The 27,005-nt window shown below is 48.0% G+C and overlaps 1 protein-coding gene across 2 annotated transcripts; it reads left to right on the plus strand.

Moving 5' to 3' along the window:
• The first annotated feature begins 158 nt into the window (after window positions 1-158).
• LOC117042222 (zinc finger protein 501-like) lies at window positions 159-26,034 on the plus strand. 2 transcript variants are annotated; one of them, XM_033141749.1, is made up of 5 exons: window positions 159-294; window positions 2,572-2,648; window positions 3,769-3,895; window positions 6,419-7,508; window positions 24,699-26,034. In XM_033141749.1, the coding sequence occupies exons 1-5, from the start codon at window positions 192-194 to the stop codon at window positions 25,816-25,818; spliced, it is 2,517 nt and encodes an 838-aa protein (XP_032997640.1). In that variant the 5' UTR covers window positions 159-191; the 3' UTR covers window positions 25,819-26,034. The 2 variants fall into 2 exon arrangements, with proteins under 2 accessions (XP_032997640.1, XP_032997639.1); XM_033141748.1 differs by lacking the exon at window positions 24,699-26,034 and having other exon boundaries at window positions 165-241; window positions 6,419-7,733.
• The last annotated feature ends 971 nt before the right edge of the window (window positions 26,035-27,005 follow it).

The following is a 27,005-nucleotide window of genomic DNA, read 5'->3' on the forward strand; positions in this document are numbered from 1 at the left end:
AGATTGGGGTCCCGTCCCTTTATAGGTCCCAAGCCAGCACTTGGAATTGGGCTCAGAGACGGACAGACAACCACAAAGATTTAGAAATCTCCATGGGTTCAAGGTAGGAGGCTTGGAAGCAGATCTTCTCACCTGCATCTTCTCTGCCTGGGGTTCCATTTCAGGTGGAGGGGACTTCAGCCATAGCAGCCATGACAGATTTCTCTGGGGTAGAAGAAACCCCATCGGACACTGGACTGAGGTCAATGTTAGGGGGGACCCAGCAGAAGGTGGACGGAGGGACTACCTTTCCTGGTAAGAGTCAAGGGGATGTATTTCAAGTTGGCCAGAGGGGTGGGATTGGGGAGGGAGTTAGGTGAGGTGGCTGCATGGCTGGGGGTTTGGCCAGATGACCCTTGCGGTCCCTTCCATCCCTACGATTATATTATTCTCTCTGTATTTTGTGTTTTTGTCCTGTTTTTTTAATGCTGCAAACCACACCCCCCCCCCCTTGATATCTACGGATGAAGGGTGTTATACAAATTTGATAAACAGTAATTTTGAAAAATAGTCTTTCGGTGGGTGGCGGTTATATAAATCTCATAAATTAAAAATGAATAAAAGTTTTTTTGTAAATACATGTAGCATTTCATTTCTTGGATCTAAATCAGTCGTCGTCGTCGTCGTCGTCGTCCCCCCCCCCCCCCGCTCTTATTTTTTTGGGACTTTGGGTTCATATCTTTTATTTTAAAAGTTAATAAACCGCTTCCCAGCCTGAGGCCGTCGGAGCCATGTACAAGGTGAAATTAAATACACAAAAACTATTAAGAACAATTAAAACTGTTCTTACAGCCTTACAGTTAATGTCCATAAATGACCAGTGTCGGGGTTCGGGTGCTGGAGCTCCTCGTGCACAAACTTAGGCTGCCCATGCACGAGGTACCAGTAGCGGGAAAAGCGGCCAGCGTTCCGCGTGCTTTTGAGCACGGGCGCCGGCCAAGTCTCACAATCCGAAGGAAGCTGAGTAAGCCGGATAATGACTCCGAAGGTGCATGAGTTCTTAGTTGCCTTCTAACTAGAATATTGCCTCGAGAATAATCGGATACCCTGAATCTGAATTAGATAGATCAAACCAAGGAAGCTAAAAAAATTATTTAAACCTTTTTTACCCCTTTTCCCCCAAAGAAAGACAGACACCGGTTATATCTTTAGTGGCTTTGGCAGAACCCGCGTAGGCTCGTCCCCTAAGCTAAGTTCTCCTAAGCTCTCAGTCCCTGCGCGCCCAATCTTCCGCGAGGCTAACTAAATAACACTAAACCGAAAATGTCTTCCGCAAGCCTAACCCTAGGCTAAACCTAAAGAATCTAACTAAAACTAAACCGAATAGATCTTCCGCGAGCTAACTCTAACTAAAGGAAAAATCCATCCAACCCGTCCAGCCCGCTCCCAATACCCTTAAACTAAACCCTGAACTTAAACTGAAAGAACTAAGGAAAAACGTCGTCTGACTAAACCAAAAGAACCCAGGAAAACGTGCCCAAGCGGGGGAGCCTCAGCCTTTTATTAAGGAACAAACGTGACATCATGATCAATGCCTCAACCAATAAAATTACTGTTGCTGCCCTTCAAAAAGGCGGGAAGCAGGTTTAACGCTCATTGATAACTTTGAACATAACCGGGACTACAAAATAAAGGCGGATTAATCTTATTGGTAAACCAAACTATTCATTCTTACTTTCACTTTTGCTTTTGCGCGTAATAATACCAAAAGTAGTTCCCGAAACCTCATTAAAACAAATGAACAAATGCGGATCCTATAGCGGATCCGTGCAGCGTATTCCGACAGACCAGGAGGGTCACTCCTCAGGGAAACCCTTCTTAAACCGCAACAAAAAAAAAGGCTTCAGGACGCAGAACCTCGACATCATGGACTTGTATTGGGTGCTAATCCTACTCAGAGTAGACCCATTGAAGTTCATGGACCCGCCTAAGGGCACATTCACATCCTAACATTTAAAGTGCTATGATACCACTTTGCACAGTCATGGCTTCCCTCAAAGAATTGTGGGAACTGTAGTTCAGGACGGTGCTGAGATTGGTTCGGAGACACCCCCTTCCCCTCACGGAGCTACGATTCCCAGAGTGGTTTAACATTCCATCCCGTCTACACAGGGTACTCCGGGAATTGTAGTGCCGTGAGGGCATCCTAACAACTCACAGCACCCTTCAGCTACAGTTCCCAGAAACCTTTGCGGGAAGCTGTTTAAAGCGGTGTAATGCCGCTCTCGACGTATATTGTGAATGTGGCTCAACTCGGATGCGTTCATTTCTTCCTCTAAGTAGGATCAGCATTTTGGATCCAGCCCCATGATGCTGGGGGCCTGATTTTGGCTGGCTACTGATTCCAGAGGCCTGGAGGCGCAAGGCCCGAAATCTAAAGCAGCCATCTTGAACTAGGCCCAAAGCAAACGTGGAGACAGATTTTTACTTCAGCCCACAAACTAAAGCGCCAAATTTATGGATTTATTTATTTATGTATTTTCTAGAAGGAAAGGACAAATGCCACATCCTCACATCCTTTCTCTTCCCCAGGTGCTGGGATGGCAAAAGGACTTCATTCTCTTCCTGCCCGAGTGGAAATGGAAGTGGCACACTCTCCACCGGATCAGGTAATCGTTGCAGAGATTTGTTTAATTCCATTTACAGGCGACCGCCCCACTTATGCCGAGGTTGAGGTCCCGGGTACCGCGCATAGACATGAGCACAATATATTCCAGGAGGCTAAGTTGGGTGAGAATCGAGTGCACTCTCCCAGAGTTAACACTGAATACATTACTTCTGGACAATTAGCCACTGGAGGGCCATGGAAACTTGTGTCCTGGGCTTTTTAGACTCGTCTACCCATCTGAAACCAAAAGGGCACATTGGATGCTAGATGTGAAATACTGTATTTTTCGCTCCATAGGGCGCACCGGACCATAGGGCGCACCTCATTTTTAGAGGAGGAAACAAGAAATATATATATATATATTTCTGGTTTTCCTCCTCTAAAAGCCCTGTTTTTTTTAGGATCAGCTAAAAGTTTTGCAGCTTTTTTGCAAAGGGAGAAAATCAAAGAGGAAAAGCCCCGTTTTTATGGGGTTCAACTCACATTTCTGCAGCTTCTGAAGGAAAGGGAGCCATTTCTATAGTTTCCAGACAGGTAATCTAATCAGCCAGTCACATGTCATGGGGGGGAACAAACAACCTCCTTCTGCAGCACATTCAACAATGGAGGGCGGAGCTGAAAGGGAGCCGGGACTCTTTTCTCTCTCCTGATCTCTTGCTGATCAGCTGCTGAGCGGGGTCCTTTCAACACCCCCTTTTTCTCTCTGTAAAATAAAAAGCACTATCTGCTTTTGGCCCCTGGGCAATTCGGCTCCAGGGACCACCATCCGCTCCATAAGACGCACAGATATTTCCCCTTAATTTTTAGGAGGAAAAAAGTGCATCCTATGGAGCGAAAAATACGGTAGTTTGGCGTTATTTTCAGCTCTCCTACCCCACTGTTTGAGACACCTAGTTGGCCACTGCAAGAACAGAATGTTGGGGTTTATGGGCCATTGGCCTGATCCAGCACGTTCTTCTTATGCTCTTTGCTCCCATGAAAACTGCCTGTTCGGAAGACTTTTGACTACCACTGACCAACCTCCAGATCCTGGAGGAGAACCTCTCCTCCACCTTTTACTGTCTTTCCCCTCTGAATTCTTGTGCTATCCAGTAGGACAACCCGTTTCCTTTGCCTTTCAGGGCCCGGTGACCTTTGAGGAGGTGGCTGTGCATTTCACGGAGGAGGAGTGGGCTCTGCTGGATCCGGCCCAGAGAGCCCTGCACAGGGAAGTCATGGAGGAGAATTACGGGAATCTGAACTTTCTGTGTAAAGCTCGCTGCTCTCCCCTAGCAGACAGACACAGAAAGGAGGAATTTCAGCCACTCTTTTCCCTCTTCACTCATTGCTCTGTTTGAGCAGAACGACAGCAGTGTGCTCTATTTTTATTTTAAATTAAGATACTTATGCAGCTGACCACAGTACCCCATGCGCTTGGTTAGTTCCCAGTTGGATTATTGCAATGCGATCTACGGGGGGCTGCCCTTGAAGACGACACAGAGACTTTACTTGGCCCCAAATGCAGCAGCCAGATTAGTGGCTGGGGTCACCCACAGATCTTAGGGGAGTGGGTGGCGCTGTGGTCTAAACCACTGAGCCTCTTGGGCTTGCCAATCAGAAGGATGGTGGTTCAAATCCCTGTGACAGAGTGAGCTCCCATTCCTCTGTCCCAGCTCCTGCCAACCTAGCAGTTTGAAAGCACACCAGTGCAAGTAGATAAATAGGTACCACGGTGGTGGGAAGATAAACGGCATTTCCATGCGCTCTGGTTTCTGTCACGGTGTCCTGTTGCTCCAGAATCAGTTTAGTCGTGCTGGCCACATGACCCGGAAAGCTGTCTGCGGACAAACGGCGGCTCTCTCGGCCTGAAACGAGATGAGCGCTGCAACCCCATAGTCGCCTTTGACTGGACTCAACTGTCCAGGGGTCCTTTATCCTATACCCTACCTGCAGAGCTCATATAACCCCTGTTTTAAAACAGCTGTATTCATGACCAGTTCATTTCTGGGTCTAGTTGAAGGTCATAGAAAAAAAGTAGAGTCATAGAATCACAGAGTTGGAAGAGACCACAAGGGCCATCCAGTCCAACCCCCTGCCAAGCAGGAAACACCATCAAAGCATTCTCGTGTTAATGCTTATAAGCCCTAAACAATTCAGGTTGCAAATACAGTGGTACCTCGGGTTAAGTACTTAATTTGTTCTGGAGGTCCTGAAACTGTTCTTAACCTGAAGCACCACTTTAGCTAATGGAGCCTCCCGCTGCCACTGCGCCGCCAGAGCACAATTTCTGTTCTTATCCTGAAGCAAAGTTCTTAACCTGAAGCGTTATTTCTGGGTTTGTAACCTGAAGCGTATGTAACCTGAAGCGTATGTAACCCGAGGTACCACTGTACGGGAGAGACCACCTCCTTCCCTAAAGACCCTCTCGGTTGCCGATACCGTCAGAGGGGACCCGCTTGGTAGTTCCTCCACAATCAAAGGTGGTGTGGCCCCCTAAGCTGTGGAACCTCTTGTGCACAGAGAGGTGTGTCGGGCACCTTCATTATACAGCTCCCAGAAAAGGCTTTTGACACTAGAGGTGTGTGTTTTTAAAAGGTAAAGGGACCCCTGACCATTAGGTCCAGTCGTGTCCGACTCTGGGGTTGCGGCGCTCATCTCGCATTACTGGCTGAGGGAGCTGGCGTACACCACCTGCTTCCGGGTCATGTGGCCAGCATGACTAAGCCGCTTCTGGCGAACCAGAGCAGCTCACGGAAATGCCGTTTACCTTCCTGCTGGAGTGGTACCTATTTATCTACTTGCACTTTTGACGTGCTTTCGAACTGCTAGGTGGGCAGGAGCTGGGACCGAGCAACGGGAGCTCACCCCGTGGTGGGGATTTGAACCGCCAACCTTCTGAGCAACAAGCCCTAGGCTCTGTGGTTTAGCCCACAGCGCCACCCGCGTCCCTTAGGTTTTTAGGACCCACCTAATTTCTGTGAGTTGTTTTAAACTCTCTTTTTAACAGCGAGGCATCGTTGCATCCTCCTGTCTCAATCTGCAAGAACTGCAAGGTGTCTTGCAATAAACAAAAAGAACCACGCGGAATCAGAAGATCCACAGTAAAAGGAAGAACTTCACTGAGGCAAAAAAAAAACCCCACCTTCGTTACATGCAATGTACAAGCAAAGAGAGAGAGAGAGAGAGCAGCTTGCTGAGTACAGGAATTTATCTCTCCTGGCTCAGCATGACCTTGTCGTGATCAAAACAATATCTGTATTAGAAATTAACCTGCTGGAAGCTTCCAGAATCTTCCAGCACTTTCTAGCACTTTCCAGTTTCTTCCCTGAAAGAAATTAGTCGTGACAGTTTTGGCCCTTTCCTTGCAGTTTTTCATTATTATTTATTATGGATCGCCCCGTCTGGAGTATCTTGAGCAGGGGTCAGCAGACTTTTTCAGCAGGGGGCCGGTCCATTGTCCCCCAGACCTTGCGGGGGGCCGGACTATATCTTGAAAAAAATAATGAACTAATTCCTAAGCCCCACAAATAACCCAGAGATGCATTTTAAATAAAAGCACACATTCTACTCATGTAAAAACACACTGATTCCCGGACCGTCTGTGGGCCGGATTTAGAAGGCGATTGGGCCAGATCCGGCCCCGCGTCTTTGTTTGCCTACCCATGATCTTGAGGCACAAAAAGCAAAATCTGAAACACCTTACAAAAAGACAGCTGTAGTGTAAATTGCACAATAGCTACTTGACAATCTGAGTCTCTGATTATCTCTGGTTATCTTTCTTTATTCCTGCAGATGGTGGACGGGAAAGTCAAGGGAGAAGGAAAGCTGGATCAGAACAGCCAGGGAAGATGAATTCTGTCTGTTCCCAAGAAATCCCACTCCCACAAGTATATCACGGAAGAGAAAAAGGAAATACCCTGTGTTCAAAGCAGTCTATCTTTAGCACAGATCAGATGATCCATGAAGGGGAGACGCTCTTGATATGCTCGGAGTGTGGGAAGAGCTTCAACCGGAGCACAAACCTGACTCGGCACCAACGGATCCACACGGGAGAGAAGCCGTTTAAATGCTCTGAGTGCGGGAAGAGCTTCAGCCAGAAGATGAACCTTACGCGACATCAGAGAGTGCACACGAGGGATAAACCCCATGAGTGCTCAGCGTGTGGGAAGAGCTTCAGTCAGAGGACGACCCTGAAAATACATCAGAGAATCCACATGGGGGAGAAACCGTACACATGCTCAGAATGCGGGAATAGCTTCCGCCAGAAGATAAATCTCACCAGGCATCAAAGAGCACACGCGAAAGAGAAACCCTACAAATGCCCCGAGTGTGGAAAGAGCTTCAGCCACAGCTCAAGCCTCAAGGATCATCAGAGAATCCACACGGGGGAGAAGCCATACAAATGCTCCGAGTGTGGGAAGAGCTTCAGCCAGACCACCAGCTTTGCTTACCACCAGAGACTTCACTCTAGAGGGAAACCATACCAATGCCCTGAGTGCGGGAAAAGCTTCAGCCATTGCTCAAACCTCAATGAGCATCAGAGAATCCACACAGGGGAGAAACCGTACGAGTGCTCTGAGTGCGAGAAGAGGTTCAGTCAGAAGATAAACCTTGCAAGGCATCAGAGGGTACATACAGGGGAGAAACCGTATCGATGTTCGGAGTGCGGGAAGAGGTTCAGCGACGGCTCGAGCCTTAGTGCCCACCAGAGAATCCACACCGGAGAGAAGCCGTACAAGTGTGCCGAGTGCGGGAAGAGCTTCAGCCAACTCACCAACTTCAATTACCATCAGAGAATCCACACGGGGGAGAAACCCCACGAATGCCCAGAGTGCGGAAAGAGTTTCAGCCAGAAGATAAATCTTATTAGACATCAGAGAGTGCACAAAGGGAGGGCATCCTGAGAAGGGCAGAGACATCTTTGGGATGTGGAAGGCACATGAGAAAGATATGAGGATGACTTTCCTCTCCAGTGATCCACACGGAGGCAACGCATTACAAGCAGAGTGGAGCTTCTCTGGTTTTAAGAGAGAATCCATAAAGGGGAGAAACTTAAGCTTGGGGAAAATGTAGAAAAAACTGAATGACTTTAGTTTTGTTATGCTTTCCCCCCCCCCAGTCCATTTTATCAAATAAATCTGTCCTCCTAGCAAATATTCTAGCCAAGCCACCAGAGGGGTAGATGGATACTAACAAGTAACCATTAATCAGAAAGAGAGGGAGAAACGTATCTTTCAGCCACCAGCTATTTTCTAGCTGTGATATCGTTCTCTGCAATGCAATGCCATCAAGGCTTTAATGTGACATTGTCACGCCATGACAGTGGTTCCTGCTGTCAGGGTTGAGCCAGATGAGGCGAGGCTGCACCCACGGAAGAACCTGGGGAAATGGAGGAGTTCATACCTGGAGTAGACTGGTGGCGGCACTCCTCGGAAGAGGAAGAGTCAGATGGAGAGGGGGAAAGACCAGAACAGGAGGAGGAAGAAGTCGAGACAGAATCAGGCCCTTGTGAGGAGAGAAACCGGCAGGGCCCCTCTCCTCCTCCCTTCCAGTGCTGTCAAGTATCCCATTTCCCCCGGGAATCTCCCTTATTTCAAGCAGTTTCCCGCTGCTATCCCTTATTTTTTATATCCCTTTAATTTCCCGTTTTTTCAAAGGAAGCAGCTCCTCTCCCTCCCCCTGCTGGCCTGCTAGCAGCCTCAAATCAAGCGGGAGCCATTTCCCGCGCTTACAGGCGTCGTAGCCCACGGGCAGCGTTCCCAAAATACAGTAAGCCTACTGCGCGCGTTCACACCAGTGCCGCCCACTTTTGCTTCTGGCTCCACCCACCACTGCCATGTGACTGTCCCCGGGATAGGTGAGGCTGCTGATCCCTTATTTTCAAATCCGAAACTTGACAGTTATGCTCTCTTCCCAGCTGTAGAGCGTAGAGCTGAGAGATGCAGGGAACAATTATAGGCAGCTGCAACTCATGAGAGACGTGATTACAGAGATGGAGGTCTTACTAATGCAGAACGGGGTATTATTAGAAAGAGAGTAGGCAAATTCTTGAAGAGCAGACCTGTTGATGGCTAAGAGATTTAAGGCTGGCTTCTCCACATACACAGATTGAGTTGGTTTGAAGAACAGCAGATGACCAATGGCAAAATACCTGGTAATCAATGGAGTCGTCCTGCTGGGGAGGCCAAAGGCTACGGGGCTGGTGTCTGCAACAGTGCCCCTTTGTGGGCGTTGGAACGTGGATCACAGCTCCAAAGTCTCACCTTTCATAGTCTCCTTTGGAAGCGGCTCTGGAGAATTTTCCAACCCTGCTTTCTAGGACATAGAAGATTGGACCTGAGGCCTGCCAGCGAAGTCCAGTTCACCCAATATTTGTTGTGATATTAGTACAGACCGAGCTGCAAGAAGCGAGGTCACTTGACTTGACTAAGAGTCATATTTCACCCTGTGGGAAATCCACCAGTCTTCCCACAGGGGTGATGTCATTGTAATTTACTGATGTACTTTACTTTCAGTCCTGCGTCAGGAGATGCTGGACGCTTTTACAGACAGCTCTGCAATAATGAGCTGCTGCGCAGAGACAGACTCTGTACTTTATCTACAATAAAGTAGGTTTTTAGCCTTACTGGCTTGTGTGTGTTGTTTTTCAAGCTGGGAAACAATCACATATTATCAAAGTGCCCCTGGACTCCAGTAGCCAGAGGGCACGGAGGCTTCGTCCGCCTTGGGGGTCAGTCTCTACTTGCCCCCGCGGGAAGTTTTCATAACAATATTTTGGGGGGTTCCGTGGCTCAAGATGTCTTGCCTCGAGCAAGGGGGTTGGATTTAGACAGCTTATGAAGCCCCCACCCCGACACCCCAAACTCTACGATTATGTTCGCCAAACATGTGCCCTGCCGTAGAATTCTGACCTCCTAATTCTCCTCTCCTCATGTAAAGTAGAGCAGTACTGTTGGATATTTTACAAATATTTTGTTAGCAATGTTGTGTTTGCTTTGCTCACTGTAAATTAACTTTGTCGCGTTCCCCCCCCCCAAAGACATTGCTGAAGTGCATCTCCCCACCCCACCCCAGTCACAGCATGCCCAATGGCCAGGGGTATTGGCAGTGCAGCAGCAGGGATCATACAGTTTGCAACTTAAGGGTTAATTCTGCTAATGTTATTACATTAGCTAAGAGGGGTACTGCTGCTGCTGCTGCTGCTTAGAGACCAGATAGTATTGCATGATCTTCATTGAGGTACACATTCTTTGATTGGTTGTGTAGTTTGTTTGTTTTTTGTATGAGTCATATGCATTTATTAATTATGAACACTTTGGGAAACAGATATCAAGAACGACATTCATTTTCTGACCCTAGCTACCATTCTGCTGTATCTTATATCAAGTCAGAGATGCTGGCAGTATAGTCTGAGGCAGTTTTCCCTCTGTGTTTAGTTGGACTCATAGCTGTCCATGGAGGCGCAGGTTAATTCTGTGTCCAGGGCGGCTGTCCACCAGCTCCATCTGGTACGCAGGCTGAGACCCTACCTGCCCGCAGACTGTCTCGCCAGAGTGGTGCATGCTCTAGTTATATCTCACTTGGATTACTGCAATGCGCTCTATGTGGGGCTACCTTTGAAGGTGACCCGGAAACTGCAATTAATCCAGAATGCGGCAGCTAGACTGGTGACTGGGAGTGGCCGCCGGGACCACATAACACCGGTCCTGAGAGATCTGCATTGGCTCCCAATACGTTTCCGAGCACAATTAAAAGTGTTGGTGCTGACCTTTAAAGCCCTAAACGGCCTCGGTCCTGTATACCTGAAGGAGCGTCTCCACCCCCATCATTCAGCCCGGACACTGAGATCCAGCGCCGAGGGCCTTCTGGTGGTTCCCTCACTGCAAGAAGCAAAGCTACAGGGAACCAGGCAGAGGGCCTTCTCGGTAGTGGCGCCCGCCCTGTGGAACGCCCTCCCATCAGAAGTCAAGGGAATAAACAACTACCTGACATGCAGAAAATACCTGAAAGCAGCCCTGTTTAGGGAAGTTTTTAATCTGTGATATTTTTAATGTATTTTAATATTTGATGGAAGCCGCCCAGAGTGGCTGGGGAGACCCAGCCAGATGGGCGGGGTACAAACAAAAAATTATTATTATTATTATTGAATGTCTTCCTCCTATGTACGAGGCCTGCCCTAAAAAAAGACAAAACTTCCCTTGTTCCTTTCTCCTCAAATTATATGCTGTTTTTGCTCAATTTGACTCAGTACAGTGTTAATCAGAATTCCTGTCTGGGCTCTGTCTGCATTTTTAAAGCGACTTTGGTAACAAAGGCTGAAGGGAGTTGGGAGTGTCAATAACATCTTCATAGCTTTGCCCAATGTGCTCAGTTATCCCTCACCACGGGCTAGATCACCTTTGGACTACTGCAATGCACTCTACCTTTGAAGGTGACTTGGAAGCTACAACTAATCCAGAATGCGGCAGCTAGACTGGTGACAGGGAGTGGCCACTGAGACCACATAACACCGGTCTTGAAAGACCTACATTGGCTCCCAGTATGTTTCCGATCACAATTCAAAGTGTTGGTGCCGACCTTTAAAGCCCTAAGCAGTCTTGGCCCAGTATACCTGAAGGAGCATCTCCATCCCCGTCACTCAGCCCAGTCAATGAGGTCCAGCTCCGAGGGCCTTCTGGTGGTTCCCTCACTGCAAGAAGCGAAGTTACAGGAAACCAGGCAGAGGGCCTTCTCAGTAGTGGCGCCTGCCCTGTGGAACACCCTCCCTTCACGTGTCAAGGAGATAAGCAACTATCTGACTTTCGAAAGACATCTGAAGGCAGTCCTGTTTAGGGAAGTTTATAATGTTTGACAGTGGAATTTGCTGCCAAGGAGTGTGGTGGAGTCTCCTTCTTTGGAGGTCTTTAAGCGGAGGCTTGACAGCTGTCTGTCAGGAATGCTTTGATGGTGTTTCCTGGTTGGCAGGGGCTTGGACTGGGTGGCCCTTGTGGTCTCTTCCAACTCTAGGATTCTATGATTCTATGTTCCCAGGTATAGGGTTGCCAGGTGTCCACTATTTGAGTGGACAGTCCACTTTTTCACATTTTTCAGAATGGATAGATTTGATCTTCTTGCAGTCCATGGGACTCTCAAGAGTCTCCTCCAGCACCATAATTTTTCACATTATGTTCACTATTTTTTTCATAAAATAGTGGAACTTTTTTTATTCAAAAGCTTTATGATGAAATGGTATTTTAATATGTGTTAAAATGTTTGTAAGAAAATATATAATTTAATTTACCTTAACACCCCCCCCTGCTTGTCCACTATTTTTTGGAAGCAGACCTGGCAACCCTATCCCAGGACCATAAAGAAGGCTGATAGCCGAAGAATTGATGCTTTTGAATTATGGTGCTGGAGGAGACTCTTGAGAGTCCCATGGACTGCAAGAAGATCAAACCTATCCATTCTCAAAGAAATCAGCCCTGGGTGCTCACTAGAAGGACAGATCCTGAAGTTGAGGCTTCAGTACTTTGGCCACCTCGTGAGAAGAGAAGACTGCCTGGAAAAGACCCTGATGTTGGGAAAGATGGAGGGCACAAGGAGAAGGGGACGATAGAGGATGAGATGGTTGGACAGTGTTCTCGAAGCGACTGGCATGAGTTTGGCCAAACTGCGGGAGGCAGTGAAGGATAGGCGTGCCTGGTGTGCTCTGGTCCATGGGGTCACGAAGAGTCGGACACGACTGAATGACTGAACAACAACATCATATCACCCCTGAACCTTCTCTTCTCCAGGCTAAACATACCCAGCTCCCTAAGCTGTTCCTCATAAGGCATCATTTCCAGGCCTTGGACCATTTTGGTTGCCCTCCTCTGGACATGTTCCAGCTTGTCAGTATCCTTCTTGAACTGTGGTGCCCAGAACTGGACACAGTATTCCAGGTGAGGTCTGACCAGAGCGGAATACAGTGGTACTATTACCTCCCTTGATCTAGACGCTATACTCCTATTGATGCAGCCCAGAATTGCATTGGCTTTTTTAGCTGCTGCATCACACTGTTGACTCATGTCAAGTTTATGGTCTACCAAGACTCCTAGATCCTTTTCACATGTACTGCTCTCAAGCCAGGTGTCACCCATCCTGTATTTGTGCCTTTCATTTATTTTTTTACGCAAGTGTAGTACTTTACATTTCTCCCTGTTAAAATTCATCTTGTTTGCTTTGGACCCTTGCGTAAAGAGGAAAACAACACCCCTGTGGAGCAGGCAGCCTGTCTTGAAGAGGGAGGGTTGAGGGCTGGGAAAGGCAGCGTTGCAATGCAATGCCCCACCTTCCCCGAAACCTCTCCAATCCCCAGGACGACTCCTGGTGGCCTTAAAAAAAAAATTGCAGAGAGAGACAGAGAGAAACTGGCTTGTTTTGCATTCCTAGAGGGGCCCTTGTCTGAGGGTCGGGGAGCAACTTCCTCCTCCAATTTTGGGATGGTGGAGAGAGGAGGTTTTTGCAGAGAGGTAAGGAGATGTGCTGTGGGCGGGGGTGCATGCACGGCTGGGTGCATGCATGCATGCATGCATTCATTCAATTGTGGTGGGGGCGACCCACGGCTGCACAGAACTCAATCAGGTCCCCAGGATCCCCCTCCTGCTAAAAGTTTGGGGAGGGGGCAGGCAAGACTCTGAGGCAAAGGCCCAGCTATGCATAGCTGTCATCTTTTCCTTTTTCTTGCGAGGAATCCTATTCGGAATAAGGGAATTTCCCTTAAAATGGGGGGGGGGAGTTGACAGCCATGCAGCTATGTGCGGGGCAGGGGGAGAGCCGCTGCCAGTGGGGGGGGGGAAGGCGGGAGGACTGTCCTGGTCAGGAGCTAGCAGTCTGTCCCCCTCCCCAAGCAACTGGTATTTAAATATTTTTTATTTTATGTTTCCGGGGTTTTGCATGCAGAAAGGTTCAGGTGGTCCACAGAAGCCCCCCACCCCGAAAGTCTGATGCTCCTAGAGAGCGGGGAGGGGGGGGTGGAGAGGGCAGAGAGCAGGAGAATCCCACCATCATCCAAACTCCACTCCCCAGGTGCGGGTTTCCTTGGGAAGGCCATTCCCTGTCATTCTGTGGCTCCTCTGGGGATGCACAGAGTTCCTAGACCTTGTGTGTGTTTTGACATAGTCTGGTCTGGTGTAAACTCAGGGACCTGGCTTTAAAACTGTTCTCAGTATTGTGCTTTAATGTTGTAACCCGCCCTGGGACCCGTCCAGTGTGCCCTATGGAGCGAAAAATACATACACTGAAGAAAGCACATCTGACCAGTACTAATTAAGGAGGAGAAAGTCTAAGAGGAAAAACCAGCTAAGACCCCCTGCTAAAGAATGTTGATGTTGATCCAAAAGGAATGTTTCAAAAATAGGAAGATGATGTAAACGAAATGGACAATGGAAGCTTTATATTTCAGAAGAAAAGAAAAGAGGTGCAATCACTTTGGTTTATACTCTGTTATGAGAATGCCACATGGAAGATTGCTTTGCAAGAGACAAGACAAAAACAGAAGATAGCATGTTTTAACTTTTGGGTCCAGGTTTTTGGGAGGGTTGGAGGGGGTTAAAAAGGACATGTTTTTGATATATTTCTCTCTATATGGTTTAGAATCCTAGAATCCTAGAGTTGGAAGAGACCCCAAGGGCCATCCAGTCCAACCCCCTGCCAAGCAGGAAACACCACCAAAGCATTCCTGACAGATGGCTGTCAAGCCTCTGCTTAAAGACCTCCAAAGAAGGAGACTCCACCACACTCCTTGGCAGCAAATTCCACTGTCCAACAGCTCTCACTGTCAGGAAGTTCTTCCTAATGTTTAGGTGGAATCTTCTTTCTTGTAGTTTGAATCCATTGCCCCATGTCCGCTTCTCTGGAGCAGCAGAAAACAACCTTTCTCCCTCCTCTATAGGACATCCTTTGATATATTTGAACATGACTATCATATCACCCCTTAACCTTCTCTTCTCCAGGCTAAACCTACCCAGCTCCCTAAGCCGTTCCTCATAAGGCATCGTTTCCAGGCCTTGGACCATTTTTAGACGGATAGACTTGGATGCTGGTGCAATGGAGAAATGTTAAGAATTATTAGCCAAAAAAGTTTAGAGTGGAGGGAGGGAAGGGGGTAGAAAAAAAATTAAGGTTTATAAAATTAGTTTGAATAGGTAAAATTTGATAAGGGTTTTCGAAAGGTTCAGAAGTATTTAGAGGCTGAGGTTGGGTAAAAAATTTTAGGAATTAAGTTTGATGTATGATTTTGTTTAAAAAGATAAGGAATTTTTTTATTGTGATGTAAAATTAGAATTGACTATGAATTTGAAAATCTGGTAAATAGGTTTGTTTATGAATTCAGTGGGGGGGGGGTCTGAGGAAGTCAATCGATAATGAAATTGAGAAAAGCAAGAATGCTTGGCCTAGGAGAAGGGCCCGGCTCAAGCAACGATTTTCAGTATGTTGATTTGTTAAATTTGAAATGTATTAGTATGTGCTCCTGTGAGAGGGGGGTTTGGATAATTGCTCCCCTCGGTGGGAGAGGGGGGAGTATGGAAAATTTAACTCTTATGAAATGTGCTTAAAATTGTAAAAACCAATAAATTTTTGATTTAAAAAAGAAAATGAAGAAAGCACACCTGGTGAGAAGAATGCCGCGGCGAGGCTCCTTACCGGGTCTTTGCCGCGGGACCACATTCATCCAGTGCTCTACCAGCTGCACTGGCTCCCGGTGGAGTACAGGATCAGGTTTAAGGTGCTGGTTTTGACCTTTAAAGCCCTATGCGGCTTAGGACCCTCGTACCTAAGGGACCGCCTCTCCTGGTATGTCCTGTGTAGGACCTTAAGGTCCTCAAATAATAATCTTTTGGAGGTCCCGAGCAACAAAGATGCTAGGTTGGCCTCAACTAGGGCCAGGGCCTTCTCAGTATTGGCCCCGACTTGGTGGAACAGCCTATCACAAGAGACCAGGGCCCTGCGGGATTTGGCATCTTTCCGCAGGGCCTGCAAGACGGAGCTGCTCCACCTGGCCTTTGGGTTGGTTTCTGTGTGATACTTATGCTTCATTCTTTTATTGGTGGGCTATTTGAAAATTGAGACTGCAGTTTTAATATTGAATTTTTAACTTTGTATTTTAATCTGTTATTTTAAATTGATTGCGTTTATGTTTTTGCTGTGATTTTAATTAGTGTTAGCCACCCTGAACCCGGTTTTTGGCTGGGAAGGGCGGGGTATAAATAAAAATTTATTATTATTATTATTATTATTATTATTATTATTATTATTATTAAGAGAGCGACAGGTAAATGCTTCTAAGGGAAGGGAACGGTGCAAAATCACCTGGCCTGTGGCCTTCCCTGATTCTGGGGGGGGGGGTGCTTTCTTTCCTGCAGGAGAATGCCCTTGTGGGACTGAGGCATTGCCTCTTCCTTCAGTTCCACAATGGAAGTGCCCAGCCAGGAAGCGGAGCAAGCAGGAAAAGACCCCATGCAGTCTGGATGCAGTGGGAGATGCTGGGAAGGGACCGTGCAGAGGATCCCGGATGAGGCGGATACCAGCGCAGACCCTCAGCGCCAGCGGTTCAGGGAATTTTGCTACCAGGAAGCCGAGGGGCCCCGAGAGGTTTGCAGCCGACTCCACAGTCTCTGCCGTCGGTGGCTGAAGCCGGAAAGGCTCACTAAGGCTCAGATCCTGGACCTGGTGGTCCTGGAGCAGTTCCTGGCTGTCCTCCCCCCGGAGATGGAGAGCTGGGTGAGGGAATGCGGAGCCGAGACCAGCTCCCAGGCGGTGGCCCTGGCAGAAGGCTTCCTCCTGAGCCAGGAGGTAGGAAAGAAGCAGGGAGAGGAGAAACGGGTGTGAGAGAGAGAGAGCTGTCTTTTCATCCAAGTAGTTTGGAGAGTTGGAAAATGCATGCAAGAAGATTTTATTCTGACATGCCCAGCTGCTAGCAGCCCGTTCTGGGACTTGTCCAAAGAGAGATATTTCACGATGTATGTAGGCAGATTGGTCTGTCCGTGAGGTGCCAGATTTGTCACACTTGAGTTCGCATGTCCCTTCCCGGTATTTATCACCGACTCATAGAAACATAGAGTTGGAAGGGACACCCCAAGGGCCATCTAGTCGAACCCCCTGGTTCCCTGTAACCTCACTTCTCGCAGGGAGGGAACTGCCAGAAAGCCCTCGGAGCTGGACTTCAGCGTCCGGGCAGAATGATGGGGGTGGAGAATTTCCTTCATACCGTATTTTTCGCTCCATAGGGCGCACCGGACCATAGGGTGCACCTCGTTTTTAGAGGAGGAAACAAGAATTTTTTTTTTCTGGTTTTCCTCCTCTAAAAGCCCTGTTTTTTTGAGGATCAGCTAAAAGTTTTGCAGCTTTTTTGCAAAGGGAAAAGCCCTGTTTTTTGAGGATCAGCTAAAAGTTTTGCAGCTTTTTTGTAAAGGGAAAAGCCCTGTTTGTTTGTTTGTTTTTAGGATCAGCTAAAAGTTTTGCAGCTTTTTTGCAAAGGGAAAAGCCCTGGTTTTTTTGAGGATCAGCTAAAAGTTTTGTACCTTTTTTGCAAAGGGAGAAAAGCAAAGCTTCTTTTGCAAAGGGGGAAAAGCAAAGAGGAAAAGCCCCGTTTTTTATGGGGTTCAACTGACATTTCTGCAGCTTCTGAAGGAAAGGGAGCCATTTCTACAGTTTCCAGACAGATAATCTAATCAGCCAGTCACATGTTGCTGGGGAAACAAACAACCTCCCTCTGCAGCACATTCAACAAAGGAGGGCGGGGCTGAAAGGGAGCCGGGACTCTTATCTCTCTCCCGATCTCTTGCTGATCAGCTGCTGAGCGGGGTCCTTTCAACACCCCTTTTTCTCTTTGTAAAATAAAAAGCACTATCTGCTTTTGGCCCCTGGGCAATTTGGCTCCAGGGACCACCATTCGCTCCATAAGACACAGATATATTCCCTTAGGAGGAAAAAAGTGCGTCTTATGGGGTGAAAAATACGGTAGTTTAGCTACATACTGGGTGACAAAGTCCTTCATTTTATCTGTTCCGAATCTTCCAACATTCAGCTTCCTGGGGTGTCCACGACTTCTAGTGTTACGAGAGAATGAGAAATAAACTTTTCCTTCCCCTTTTCTCCATGCCGCCGCATAATTTTTTAAACTTCTGAGCCACTTCCAACTCGACAGTATCCTTTCCTAGGCGAGCCGACCAGAACTCTCCACAGAATTCCAAATGCAATCGCACCATAGAGTTGTATGACGGCATTGTGATTTTCGTTTTCGGTTCCTTTCTTGATGATCCACATGGATTGTTCCTCTTGACCTGTTCCCCTCCATGGGAATCCTTGCTTCTGTTTCAGGTGCAAGGCCCACTCCTAGGGGTCACCTCCTCAGAGTTGGAGAACGCCCCATCCAATCCCTGTCAGAAGCTGCTCTCCGTTGGCGTCGCCCACGAGATTCGAAGTCGGGGCGTTTCGCTGGGTAAGAGAGGATGCCTTTCTTCCTAATTGTGTGAAGTTGGGGTTCCTGCATTGCAAGGGGGGTTGGACTAGATGACCGTTTGGGGCTCTTCCAGCTCTATAATTCTACGATTCTACACGTTCCCAGGAGAAATTCCTACAGGAACTGCTCCAAGACCACCGAGTCTCTCCTTGGGCACCTGGAACGTAATGAGCTGTTTATATGCTTCGCTGACTGACCCCACACCCCGCTGTGTGTTTGTGCAGAGGGGTCACAGAGTTGGAAGGGACCCCGAGGGTCATCTAGTCCAACCCCCTGCAATGCAGGAATAGGCAGGTGTCCCGTGCAGGGATCAAACCTGCAACCTTGGCATTATGAACACCCCACTGTTTAGGGAAATTTTTGAGGTTTTTTCATGTTTTTTATATTTTGTTGGGAGCCGCCCAGAGTGGCTGGGGAAACCCATCCAGTTGGGCAGGATATAAATAGTAGTAGTAGTAGTAATAATAATAATAATAATAATTAATAATATATTTTTATTTATACCCTGCCCATCTGGCTGGATTTCCCCAGCCACTCTAGGCAGCTTCCAACAGAATATTAAAATACAATATATTGAACATTAAAAGCTTCCCTAAACAGGGCTGCTTTCAGATGTCTTCTAAAAGTCTTCTAAATAATAAATTTATATTATTATTGTGTCCAGCCTTATGCAGAGTTCATTAATGCACAATTTTAAAAAAAATCATTAGATTTGTATACCACCTTCCACCTGCAGAACTCAGGGTGCTTCACAACAATTTCAATTTCAATTTCAATGCACACGGAAGCTCATACCAAGAACAAACTTAGTTGGTCTCTAAGGTGCTACTGGAAGGAATTTTTTATTTTATTTTGTTTCAACAATTTCAATGTTTCTTCCCACCACCACCTCACAGAGAACGAGAGGACGTCACCGATGCTCTTTGAAAGATTTCTTTCCGGTGGGTCGGAAACGGCTGCTGGACTGCCTGCTCAGGTAGGGAGAGGACCGTGCGAGGAGAACAAGTCCTGGACAGTGGCTAACCAGGTGCCCCAAAGAAGCAACAGCAGCATGCATGTTGCATGTGTGACGATTGTTGCGTTGGGAGGAAGCCGACCGGGCCTTCTCCCGGTGAGACATTTGCCTGCCGGGCTGCACTGGTCTGTGTGGCCCAGGGCGACATCCCACCAGGCTGTGCCGGGTCAGGAAGAAGAGTTTGGATTTGATATCCCGCTTTTCACGACCCGGAGGAGTCTCAAAGCGGCTAACATTCTCCTCTCCCTTCCTCCCCCACAACAAACACTCTGTGAGGTGAGTGGGGCTGAGAGACTTCAGAGAAGCGTGACTAGCCCAAGGTCACTCAGCAGCTGCATGTGGAAGAGCGGAGATGCGAACCCGGTTCCCCAGATTACAAGTCTACCGCTCTTAACCACTACACCACACTGGTTCTCAGGAGACTTCCTGTGGCCTCGTATGACTTACCACCAGGTCTCCTCGTCCCCCTCAAGATTGGAGAGGCTGAGCTCCATCTCCATGGGGCTGTAAATGGAGGGAGCTGTTGAGAATACCTGCCGGCAGACTGTCTCCCCAGAGTGGTGTATGCTCTAGTTATCTCCCACTTGGACTACTGCAATGTGCTCTAGGTGGGGCTACCTTTGAAGGTGACTTGGAAAATGCAGCTAATCCAGAATGCGGCAGCTGAACTGATGACTGGGAGCGGCTGCCAGTGTGGTGTAGTGGTTAAGAGCGGTAGACTCGTAATCTGGTGAACCGGGTTTGTGTCTCCGCTCCTCCACATGCAGCTGCTGGGTGACCTTGGGCTAGTCACCCTTCTCTGAAGTCTCTCAGCCCCACTCACCTCACAGAGTGTTTGTTGTGGGGGAGGAAGGGAAAGGAGAATGTTAGCCGCTTTGAGACTCCTTCGGGTAGTGATAAAGCGGGGTATCAAATCCAAACTCTTCTTCTTCTTCTTCTTCTGCCAGGACCATATAACACCGGTCCTAAGGTGTCAGGATCTTCCCAAGTGTTGCTCATGAGTAACGACAGAGCCTTCAGTAGCTAAGACTATTTAATGTGCATAACTATGTACAGTGTAGAGCTAGTTCAAAACATGACCGCTCAGTCAGTTGCAGAATCCGGAAGTGACCCTCTCCTGTTTGCCACCCAACACCAAAGTCTCGGCACCCTAAAACGACGTCTGCGGTGCCCCCTGAACCCCCGATGCTGTGCCGGTGCCGGAAGCGGCCATTCTTCCTCGGATCCTCTCTGGCTGGTGGTGCTGGGTCTTTGCCCAGAGTCTCCAAGCCTTCGCAGATCCCCCTCCCTTGGAGAGAGCTCAGGCGAGAGGCTAGAGGAGGAGTCTGTGGACTGGGGTTCCCTGTAGTGTAGAGAGCCCTCACAAAGAGCTGCTCTCCCAGTCCTCCTCTTGAGCAGGACCTCCAACCAGCCCCTCCTCTCGAGTAGTCCTCCTGTCCCTCTCTTCCTCGAGAGGTGGACCTCTCTCCCCTTGTTCCTCCCAAGGAATACGCTTGCCCCGGCTCTCCTCCCGAGTAGGGCCTCTCCTCTCCCTTTCCTCGTGAGGAGCCGGGCAATCCCTGACATAAGGGATCTTCACTGGCCTGATCCAGGAGGCTCTTATTAGATTGCCCTCAAACAATAACAAACCTCGAGTTGGCCAAAGTTAATAAAGCTTTTGGCCACTCGTTAGACAGAAGCCGTGAGCTCTAGCCTGTTTTGTGGCAAGTGTGGTGTAGTGGTTAAGAGCGGTAGACTCGTAATCTGGGGAACCGGGTTCGCGTCCCCGCTCCTCCATATGCAGCTGCTGGGTGACCTTGGGCTAGTCACATTTCTCCGAAGTCTCTCAGCCCCACTCACCCCACAGAGTGTTTGTTGTGGGGGAGGAAGGGAAATGAGAATGTTAGCCGCTTTGAGACTCCTTCGGGTAGTGATAAAGCGGGATATCAAATCCAAACTCTTCTTCTTATCACGCAAAGTTCTGGACCTTGCTGGGAAGAGCTCGCTTGCTCCATTGCAAACATCTCCTCCGGGCGGGGGGGGGGGGGGGGGTTCTTGTGAGCTGAGCACCTGAACACACTTCCTGGGCTTCTCTTGTTTTTACAGCGGATCTTTCCCCTTCCTCCTCTCAGGATCCAGCCGCTGTGACCTTCGAGGAAGTGGCCGTCTATTTCACCAACGAGGAGTGGGCGCTGCTGGGGGCCGGACAGAAAGCCCTCCACAGGGAAGTCATGCTGGAGAACTCCAGGAGCGTGGCCTCTCTTGGTAGGACTCCCCCCTCTGAGTTGAGACAGTTAGGTTCAGGAAAAGGGTGAACAAATTGGTCAATGGGGTGGAGCTAACTCTCCTTCCTTGGTGGTTTTTAAGCAGAGGTTGGATGGCCATCTGTCATGGATGCTTAGCTGAGTTTCCGGCATTGCAGGGGGTTGGACTGGATCAGACCCTCAGAGATCCCTTCCAACTCTAAGATCCTATGATTCTGTATGTAAAGGTGGCAGCATTTGGGATTTTTTAATTTAGAGAAAAGGTGACTAAGAAGAAACATGATAGAAGTTTATAAGATTATGCATGCCATGGGGAAAGTGGATAATCATAAAAATCACAATCATAATAATATTTTTTATTATTCATACCCCACCCATCTGGCTAGATTTCCCCAGCCACTCTGGGCTACTTCCAGCACATAAAGGTAAAGGTAAAGGGACCCCTGACCGTTAGGTCCAGTCACGGATGACTCTGGGGTTGCGGCGCTCATCTCGCTTTACTGGCTAAGAGAGCCGGCGTACAGCTTCCGGGTCATGTGGCCAGCATGACTAAGCCACCTCTGGCGAACCAGAGCAGCGCACGGAAACGCCGTTTACCTTCCCGCTGGAGCGGTACCTATTTATCTACTTGCACTTGGACGTGCTTTCGAACTGCTAGGTAGGCAGGAGCTGGGACCGAGCAACAGGAGCTCACCCTGTTGCGGGGATTGGAACCGCCAACCTTCTGATCGGCAAGCCCTAGGCTCTGTGGTTTAACCCACAGCGCCACCCGCGTCCCTACCCAGCACATATAAAAACATAATAAAACTTTAAAAACTTCCCTAAACAGGGCTGCCTTCAGGTGTCTTCTAAAAGTCAGATAGTTGTTTAGTAGTTCCTTGACATCTGACGGGAGGGCATTCCACAGGGCGGGTGCCACCACCGAGAAAGCCCTCTGCCTGGTTCCCTGTAACCTCACTTCTCGCAGTGAGGGAACCGCCAGAAGGCCTTGGAGCTGGACCTCAGTGTCCAGGCTGAACGATGGGGGTGGAGACGCTCCTTCAGGTTTACTGGGCCAATAGACGAAAGCTTTTCTCCCTCTTTCGTAACACTGGAACATGTGGGCATGCAGTGAAGTTGAATGCCAGGAAATTCAATTTAGATAAAAGAAAGTGCCTCTTCACACATCTATGGAACTCACTCCCGCAGGAGGCAGGGATGGCCGCCAACCAATCTTAAGGAGGAGAGGGCTGTTGATGGCTGCCAGCCATGATGGCTCTGCTATTGGAAGTAGCAGTGCTTCTGAATATCAGTTGCTGGGGGGGGGGGGAACCAGGAGAATGGTCAGATCCTGCTCTCTGGTTTCCTACAGGCATCTGGCTGGCCACTGTGAGAACAGTGTGCTGGATTAGATGGTCCATAGGCCTGATCCAGCTGCGCTCATCTTACGTTTGAGTAAAGTAGTAGTAGTATTCTTTATTACGGTCACTGGCCAGCATAGTAAATTGCATTACAACCTCAATATTTAAAATTTTGAAATAAACTAAAATAACTTGTCTAAAAGGGATCAGTCATCCTTTGATCCTTATTTTATATATTAGTTATTTACTAAACACTATAAATTAAAACGGAGTCTGTCTGGCTCTGATCAGGAGTTGATTTTAAGTACCTCCTGTGTAAGCGCATCGAATTCTGATAGCATTGGCGCAGAATCTTGCCACCATAGCGATGACCTTTGGGTTGGAGTCTGAAAGGAGCCATTTAATTTGCAGTTCTTCAGATCGTCCAGGTAATTCGTCAAATATCTTTAGGGTAGATTCATTTCGGAGGTCTCTATAAAGGGAACAATGAAAAAATACGTGGGCGATGGTCTCTGTTTCTCCAGAATTGCACAAACAGAGTCTGTCTTCTAAGGGGACTTGCCTATACTTCCCATATAGAACTGCTGACGGCAGGATATGGAACCTGGCCAGAGTGAAACTGGCCCTTCTGTGTGATGGTATCTCTAGATAGGTTGGGTAATCAGCCGGAAGCGACAAATATCTTCGTTCTTCCGATATTTGAGTAAAAATAACTAAAATTCTGGGAAGATGGCTAAGCTATAACTTGGCCTTCACCAGCCAGCCTGGTGCCCTCCAGATTTTGTTGGACTACAACTCCCATCAGCTCCAACCAGCATAGCACTGAACTGGGTGGGCATTGATTAAAGGATTCCCTGGTCCTGAGTGGGGTAACTGTGTCCCTGAAGGACCAGGTGCGCAGCCTGGGAGTCATTTTGGACTCACAGCTGTCCATGGAGGTGCAGGTTAATTCTGTGTCCAGGGCAGCTGTCTACCAGCTCCATCTGGTATACAGGCTGAGACCCTACCTGCCAGGACCACATAACACCGGTCCTGAGAGATCTGCATTGGCTCCCAGTACGTTTCCGAGCACAATTCAAAGTGTTGGTGCTGACCTTTAAAGCCCTAAACGGCCTCGGTCCTGTATACCTGAAGGAGCGTCTCCACCCCCATCATTCAGCCCGGACACTGAGATCCAGCGCCGAGGGCCTTCTGTCAGTTCCCTCACTGCGAGAAGCAAAACTACAGGGAACCAGGCAGAGGGCCTTCTCGGTAGTGGCGCCCGCCCTGTGGAACGCCCTCCCATCACAGGTCAAGGAGATAAACAACTACCTGACATTCAGAAAATACCTGAAGGCAGCCCTTTTTAGGGAAGTTTTTAATGTGTGATATTTTTGTATCTGATTTTTGTTGGAAGCCGCCCAGAGTGGCTGGGGAAATCCAGCCAGATGGGCGGGGTACAAATAATAAATATTATTATTGTTCCAGTTACAGGTGGGTAGCCGTGTTGGTCTGCCATAGTCAAAACAAAATCGAAAATTCTTTCTAGTAGCACCTTAGAGACCAACTGAGTTTGTTCCTGGTAATTATTATTGTTAAGGTATCTGAAGAAGTGTGCATGCACACGAAAGCTCATACCAGGAACAAACTCAGTTGGTCTCTAAGGTGCTACTAGAAAGAATTTTCGATATTGTTATTATTATTATCCCTGCTGTTACCAGATTTCTATCTCTATTCCAGCAGGCGATGGGTGGGACAATCGGGAAGATGATGGACCATGCATGTTGCCATCATTGGAGAGGAACAAGTTTCAAGAGATGGAAGAGAACGTCGGAAATCAAGAGGAACCAACGAAGCAGGAGGGAAACCCAACAGAAACGGGGAAGAAGACCTCCTGGCTGGATGGCAACTGCTGTAAAAACCTAGTTCAACCAAAAGGAAAGGAAAGGAACATCTGCCTAGTGTGCGGGAAAATCTTCAGCCAGAAATCGGACCTTAATGCTCACAGGAGAATCCACACGGGAGAGAAACCCTACAAATGCCTGGAGTGCGGGAAGAGCTTTAACAGGAGCTCAAACCTTACTTCCCATCAGAGAATCCACACGGGAGAGAAACCCTATAAATGCCTGGACTGCGGCAAGAGTTTCAGGGAGAGCGCAAACTTTACTTCCCATCAGAGAATCCACACAGGGGAAAGGCCGTATCAGTGTTTGGAGTGTGGGAAGAGTTTCAACAGGAGCACGAACCTCACTTCCCACCTGAGAAAGCACACCGGGGAGAAACCATATAACTGCTCGATATGCAGTCGGAGCTTCTGCGATAAATCCGTCTTCAATCTCCACCAGTTGATTCACTCAAGGGATAAGCCACACAAATGTTTGGCATGTGGCAAGAGCTTCATTCGGCGGTCGCAACTTACTTCCCACGAAGGAATCCACACGGGGGAGAAACCGTATAAATGCTCCGTGTGCGGAAAGAGTTTCCATCGAAGTTCCAATCTTACCTCACATCAGAGAATCCACGCTGGGGAGAGGCCCTATAACTGTTCCGAATGCAGCAAGAGATTTTACTACAAATCACACCTCCTTATACACCAAAGAATGCACACTGGGGAGAAACCCTACAGCTGCCCGGAGTGCGGGAAAGACTTCAGGCATCATACGAACCTTGCTTCTCATCAGAGGACCCATACGGGAGAGAAACCCTACAGCTGCCTGGAGTGCAGCAAGAGCTTTTACGATAAGCACCACCTTCTCACACACCAGAGAATCCACACCGGCGAGAAGCCGTATCAGTGCTTGGAGTGCGGAAAGAGCTTCGGCCAAAGCTCGAGCCTGAGTTCCCATCAAAAAGTTCACACGGAGGAGAAGCCGTATCAGTGCCCGGAGTGTGGGAAAAACTTCAGCCAGAGGAAGAATCTCACCAGGCACCAGAAGATCCACTCGGGAGAAAAACCGCATCAGTGCATGGAGTGCGAAAAGAGATTTTTTGATAAGTGTACACTGAAGAGGCACCAGCAAACTCACAGAGGGGAAGATTTGTCCATCATGTCTTGGAGCGTTGATGTGGATTCGGGTGGCGCGCCAGTTTTGCGCCCCCTCAGGGAATTTGCACAAGAATACGATTTGTGAGATTTAGTGAGAAATCATCCCTCATTAGAGGAGTCACTCTGTAGCAGGGCTGTGTTATCCCATAAGCAGACTGGGCATGTGCTAAAGGCACCAGTGTAGTGTAGCGTTAAAAAAACCTACAAGAACTTGACATTTCGATATTTGAAAAACAAAACAAAACATCGAACTAAGCATGAGAAAACCAGAACTTTGTTAAGACTTCCTTCCACCCCACACTCTTCCCCCCGGTTTTTCTATTTTTATTACTCAACCCCACCATTGCAGGGGGTTGGACTAGATGACCCTTGGGTCCCTTCCAACTCTGAACTATGATTCTGAACATGAATCAAAACAATGCAAGGAAATCAGATCCTGTCATGTGTTGCGATGAACCTTGTGTTTTATTTATTTTATTTTAAACTTTTAGGATTGTTTTTATTTTGAGATACGGGTGCTGGTGGCAACATAACCTTTTTAGTACTCAGTGCCTCTAAAGCCCTACTGTGGAAAGATCCTTCTTTCCTTCCTCAGTAAAAAGTTGGGGTGGCGGGAAGCGTCAGTATCGATTTAGAAATAAGTTGATGCTAGTGGGCCTTGAGGGTGATCAGCCTCCTTTCACAAGTGAGAGTAGGGCTGATAAATATTTACTTTGGATGTGTAATAATATCTCCTAGGCATTAATGTATGTTTTGTGTCTTGCCACTTGTGAAAGGTCACTGGTCAACTTACTTGTTTCCTTGTGCCTTAATTCTCTGCTTAAGTTTTTATTTTTCTTATCAAAACACACAAATCTGGTGAAAATTACTGCTTTCTCTTCTCTCTCTCCAGGCGATGTGCTATTAAACATGTTTAGTTTATAGCAGGTCTTGTCGTTATTCAGGTGGGTTGTGGATCTGAGAAACTGCAGAATTTTCCAAACAGAAATAGCGAATGGTTCCCATTCCTAAAACCAGGAGTTTTTGGCTAAGGAGTCTGAGAAGGTCACTAGAAATACGAAGATCAAAATATCAAAAATCCATTAAATACAACTGAGAGGCAGTTGGGTGACAAGGGGAGTATTATTCACCCACACTTAGTGCTTAGTAGTTTTTGCACAAAATAACTTCCAGGGAACACCTGATCTCAGATGAACCCACTTCAAGGAAGATGCACCGTGAGGGCAAATGAGGTGTTTAGAACCATGGAGGTTTCAAGGACTGCACAGTGAG

Source organism: Lacerta agilis, chromosome 2 (assembly GCF_009819535.1).
Source record: "Lacerta agilis isolate rLacAgi1 chromosome 2, rLacAgi1.pri, whole genome shotgun sequence".
NCBI lineage: Eukaryota > Metazoa > Chordata > Lepidosauria > Squamata > Lacertidae > Lacerta > Lacerta agilis.